The sequence below is a fragment of the Euphorbia lathyris genome, chromosome 2 (assembly GCF_963576675.1).
Source record: "Euphorbia lathyris chromosome 2, ddEupLath1.1, whole genome shotgun sequence".
NCBI lineage: Eukaryota > Viridiplantae > Streptophyta > Magnoliopsida > Malpighiales > Euphorbiaceae > Euphorbia > Euphorbia lathyris.
Window position 1 is genome coordinate 33,231,429 of NC_088911.1, and position 5,784 is coordinate 33,237,212.

General features: G+C 36.2%; 1 protein-coding gene across 7 annotated transcripts; it reads right to left on the reverse strand.

Moving 5' to 3' along the window:
* Window positions 1-5,573, reverse strand: LOC136217690 (uncharacterized). Of its 7 annotated transcripts, none has more exons than XM_066004321.1 (5): window positions 5,330-5,573; window positions 4,399-4,999; window positions 3,171-4,060; window positions 2,248-2,309; window positions 1-1,225 (listed from the first exon to the last, which is right to left on the reverse strand). In XM_066004321.1, the coding sequence occupies exons 3-5, from the start codon at window positions 3,468-3,470 to the stop codon at window positions 10-12; spliced, it is 1,578 nt and encodes a 525-aa protein (XP_065860393.1). In that variant the 5' UTR covers window positions 3,471-4,060; window positions 4,399-4,999; window positions 5,330-5,573; the 3' UTR covers window positions 1-9. The 7 variants fall into 7 exon arrangements, with proteins under 7 accessions (XP_065860393.1, XP_065860394.1, XP_065860395.1 ...); XM_066004322.1 differs by having other exon boundaries at window positions 4,399-4,548; window positions 5,314-5,573; XM_066004323.1 differs by having other exon boundaries at window positions 3,680-4,060; window positions 5,314-5,573.
* Between the last annotated feature and the right edge of the window lie 211 nt (window positions 5,574-5,784).

Here is a 5,784-nt window from a genome sequence, read left to right on the forward strand (position 1 = left end):
TGCACCACCTCATATATTAGACTGAGGTTGAACTCTCTCTCCTCTATCAACTAATAAGGGACAATCATTACGATAATGGCCTGTTTCTCCACACTCAAAACATGTACCCTTCTTAAATGAACCATAACACTCTCCTGTGTGAGATCGGCCACATCTGCCACAAACCAGGGAAGGTCCCCAACACTCACCTCTCTGTACCCGTCCACATGTCTGACAAGCTGGAAAAGATGTTGTCCTCGCTCCTCTTCTATACCCACTATTAAACCGACCACCTGAAAATCTGTTACTACCAACAGATGGAGCACTACTCAAAACATCTCCAAATTCGCCCCGTGATCTAGTCCCACCACGATGGATACTACTACTACCACCTCTAAATTGTTGAGAATAGCCTCTAGAAGAAACTGAGAATCCACCTCTCTTTGTTGGCCTGCTAGACTGGCCCTCTGTATCAAATCTAGCCCTTTTGGTTACAAAAAGTTGTTCTCTATCTTTCACAATTTCCTCAGCTTTGAGTGCAGATTCTACTAACAATCTAAAGCTCGTTTCATGTGCATGAATCCCCATTCTAACATCTGGGTGTAGACCATGTTCAAACCTACGACATTTTGCTTCTTCTGTAGCCACATTTGCAGGTGCATATTTGGCTAAAGTGTTAAACTTAAGCTCGTATTCAGCCACAGACATATCCTCCTGCATAAGGGTCAAAAACTCTGTTTGTTTCCTATCTTTGTATATCATTGGCATGTACTTATTAGTGAACAACTTCTTGAAAATATCCCATGTTATTTCAGTTCTAATTCTTGTCCTTTTTATAGATCTCCACCATTCTAAAGCTTCATCAGTGAAAAGATTAGAAACATATTTGACCATTGAATCTAGTCGACATTCTGTGTTCTCAAGTATATCTTCAATCTTGGCCCACCATTTATCAGCTATATCAGGATCTGTACTACCCTCAAACTCTGTTGCGCCCATCTTTTTAAGCCTTTCAAAATTTTTATCAAAGACTGGCGCATCTCGACGAGCTTGAACACGTGGCTGAGGCTGACCTTGAGCCAAATAGATTCCCATCATCTGTTCAAACTGGTTGTAACCCTGAGGATAACCTGCATGTTCTGAAGCTCCTATATGTTCTGAGCCCCCAGACTCATGAACATGACCAACTGAACCATGACTAGACATATTACCGGATTGTCCATTCTCACCATCAGACTCAATAACCCTACATGAAACATGACCATGTCAACATGCTTTAGAATAAGAAAACATGATTATGTGGTCTTAACCTAGGAATCCAAAACAAGTCATACACAACCTAATCCCTAGGAAAGTAGACCCGCTCTGATACCACTAAATGTAACCCCCTCACTTGGATCACATGATATCTCACACAATATTAGTTATAGACATGCTTTCAATTCTCAATCATATAAACTTCAATCTCATATAAACTTTACATATTATACACAAGAGAAAGCATTTACAATTTATAATACACGTTTAAGTCATTATCCTGCATAGAGGATTTACAAAACAAAAGTACATTACAAGACTCCAAAATGCCTAGATGAGAATGGACTGACACTGCCGGTGCGACCTTAAGCAAAAAGAACTCCTCCTAACCTGTAAAATCTGTTGGCAAGGGGTGAGCTACCTACTCAATAATCATATTACGCATATATGTATACAAAAGTAATGTAAAGAACACAGATCAAAATATATCATCAGTACCAAGTTAGAATTATCAATAGAAAGATATTCACTTGTTTCACTTATTATAGTAATACTTATTTTAGTAAGTAAGGCCTTGCTATACTTAGACAATCTATTTAAAATGGTCCTTGGGCCCAATCTGTATTCCGGCTCACTAAATTCGGAATACAATCATCTGTACGGAGGAGTTACACTCAACTCACGTTCTCATATATCTCAACACATGTGCTTCCGGCTCACAATATTCGGATAGCACTCTCAACTTGGACCATTTCACATATCCATCTAAGCAAGCTTATATTCATTTATAATCCAACCATTATCCAGTTCCAGTATGTGTACAAGGCCCAACATGCCGTATTTACTCATAACACTGCAACATACTCAATCATATCACTTTCTTATCAATCATGACGTATCACAAACACTCAAACATTATCCACATCATTCACATCATATTCAACCACATCTCACACTCAACAAGTCACAAGGCACAATACATTCATACACATATATAAGCAATATGCTTACCGTCGCACTTGGTTCGATCTATTCAACACGATCGGGTGTGCGTTCAATTGCACCTTGCCCTCCTAATGTCACATAACATTTATACAATTAGCCTTAACATAAACTTAATAAAAAATATAAACTAATGAATGCTATATGATTTACAAGACACTAACTCCACAAAGTTCATGCAATCTAATCCTTTTGTCTTAGATCATCACATGACCTACTTGCACACATTCTGCCATAACTTTCTCTATATTAATCCAAATGCCCTAATTCTTGAACCTACTGAAACTAGACATATATGGATATAACATATCCAAAATTAACTTTAATATCACTTCTACACAATATATGGCAGGCAAAATGATTCTGTCCTGTTTCCAACCAAGAAACAGACTATCCAGATTTGCATCTACCAAAATGCACTCAACCTATCTCACACTAAACACAATGGATTGCCAAAAACTTTTACAGACATATACCTCAAGTAGTTAGGAACACTTCTGTATAATAACCTTTCTCAAATTATGAATCTAAGGTCCTCAAAATGCTACATCAACATGGCTGCCTCATATGACATTCAATTTCGAGGCAGTCATGTTCCATCTAGGTTTTCTTCATCTATATATGGAATTAAAGTCCCATATTTTACAGAGGGTTTCATAACACATATAGAAACATATGTTATTCTTTATGTATCTTCAAATTCGAAGAATATCAATATGAAAAACATGCTCCAAAATGACTGAAAGCGGTACCCTAGATTTCTGTTTAGGGCACTTGATACATATCTTTCATTGGGACAGCCTAAAACCAATTCAAACAACACCAAAACTCAACAAAATCAATCAAAACTCATCCAAAACAAATCCTATGATAATATCTAGGTATTTCAGAATCTCAAACTCATAGAAAACAAGCTAAAACAGCATACTAACCTTCAACTTGTGTCTATCACCTAGTATGCTTCCTAACTTGACTTGTTTGGTTTGAAAATGGAAGAAATTGGAAGATTTTTCTTTGGAGAGGTTTAGGGTATGAACAAGGAAGGTTTTGCTGAAGCTTTGGTCGAAAGTGTGGCTGGAATAAATAAAGAATGAGTTGTGCACATCATTTGGCAAATGAAGAGGTGTATTTTGTCTTAATATTGGGGTGACACCTCGTGCTTGCTCACAAACCTCAAATTCAGCCCTCCTAAAGTGTAAATTAATCAATTTAGGACATATGAATTCATTCATTCATTCATTTAAGTCCTAACTCAATTAACCAATCGTTACATCTTAACGATACACTAATCGTCTACTAATCGCACGGTAATCGCATTATGCATATGAAACTTCTAATGACAATGCGATGAATCTAAAATGTATGTATTCAATCATGAAAACATATATGAATGTGGGAAGATGTATATGTTAGGGTTTTAGGGATGTTACAAAATCTTTACAATTTCATACGTTAGGAGTAGATCTGCACTTCCCCAAGAAAAATTGGACTTCATCCCTAGTTTATGGAAGAATATCTGCTGTCCATTTTCCATGTCCCTTTTCCTGTCCCTCTCTCATACATATTTTAATTAAGTGGCAGGAGGAAAGGAGAAGGGAAAGGAAATTTGGGACAGCAGATTTTCTTCCCTATAAAATAGTTCGAACATAGGTCTCACATCTCCTGCACAATAGCTTCTGTTTTTTTAACAGAATTCTCTTGCACATAGCAGCAGAGAAGAGCATAGACACAACAAGTTTGTTGAAGTATTTTTCTGCATAATGTAATCCACGAGTTCCATGAATTAGGCGCATCATTTACAATCACGTATCCAATGTGATATCTGAACAATAAGAGAAAGAGGTCAGAAATTGGAAACGGAGAGCAAATGAGATACACATAAAATCTAGGTTTTGAGGGGCACTTGGCATATGAAAAATTCATGATTCAGGAAATAACTTTGAGAGAAGAAGAGTCATTCACAATGACAAAAGCATGGAGACAGATGTATGCATTTGCATAACTCTCTCCGATAGCATTTTCTGCAGTGCTCTAATCAACATAAATTCAAAGAGTATCTTCTCTATGTCTCCCAATACTCAACATTTTCAATTGCATCGAACAACCACATTAAGAATGCACAGAAAAGAGGAAAAACAAAGAAATTCTTCTGCAGAGAACCTGCTTATGCGAATCCCTGGAAAGAAGAAGAGAAAACTATCTCCAAAGCATGGCTATAGCCCCATCAACATGCTTTGTACATCCAAATTCTTACTCAGCCTTCTGGTACTAAGTCTCTTCATCACCATGGCCTCCTACCAATGTAGTTTTCTATGGAAAAAATATAATTAAATTGATATAGTCCAAATGTGAAAGATTGGCATGTAATTTGCACACAGAACACAAAAAGTATTAACCCAAGCATCTCCACAAGCCAATTTCACCTAAAAAATTTTCTGTGGAAAAAATATAATTAAATTGATATAGTCCAAATGTGAAAGATTGGCATGTAATTTGCACACATAACACAAAAAGCATTAACCCAAGCATCTCCACAAGCCAATTTCACCTAAAATTCAAACAAATTGAATAGATAATCAACTGATCCATTGACAGTTGAATGTGAATTCGTACTATAAAAAAAAGAATCAATTGAATAGATAATCATCAGGCAGATGAACATATCTGAGATTAAGTGAAGAAAGAATCTCAATGATTGATATTATTCCTGCTGCGACAGAAAAATAATTCAGAGTAACAGTAGCATTTGATGACTTAGTCTCTGTAAAAAATAGAGAGAATAGTTAGTGAAGCAGCAGTCGAGGAAAATTCCAAAAAACAACGGTTAGCATTTGTTTGGAGCAATCACAACACATGGTTTGGAATTACAAAACCGAATTTGACAAATTAAAGAATTCTAATCGAACCCACAATTCCAATCAACAAACAGATTGCAATTAAAAGAAATAGGAAAAGAGAGAGCAAACACAAAATGAATTGGTGCATAAAAAAAGAGCGAGTCAAAATTAGACAAATGAAACTTTTACTCAAGTAGCCATCTTCCTGATAATTAATGAAACAAAAAATTGCAAGAACCTGTTCAGAACTCCACCTAGAGCAGACGGAATAAGGACATCACTTCGAGCACCGACAGGAATGGGTTTCCTCCCGGATTATATGTTGTTGAAGCCGTAAAAATGAAGGGAGAAGAATTGAGTTGATGATAAACAGGAATGGTTAATAATGCATAAGCAGTTAAATCTAATTTCTGCAAATGCTTGCTAACGTGAGGTAGTGATGAAGAGAAGTTGAGGGTGTCAGTTGAAAGGGAAGAGATTGAGAGGGAGAGGGGCGGACTCTGGATTGAGGGAGCGAGTAAAATTAAAAAAAATAAAAGAAAAAATAAATTAAAATTCAAAAAATCCTCAAAATGACACATCAGATAAATTAATAATAGAGTGACACATGGCAAATGAGGTTCCTGTTTTAATAATAGTAATAGATAGATAGATATGCAACACAACCAAATTTAATATTTTCAAACTTAAAAACTACTTAAAATCACCC

Coding starts and splice junctions, on each gene's coding strand:
- LOC136217690 (XM_066004321.1), bottom strand. CDS start 3,470: ATGAATGAATTCATATGTCCTAAATTGATTAATTTACACTTTAGGAGG. Junction 2,310..3,170: donor GTGATAGACACAAGTTGAAG/GTTAGTATGCTG, acceptor ATGTGACATTAG/GAGGGCAAGGTGCAATTGAA. Junction 1,226..2,247: donor AGATCGAACCAAGTGCGACG/GTAAGCATATTG, acceptor TGTTTCATGTAG/GGTTATTGAGTCTGATGGTG.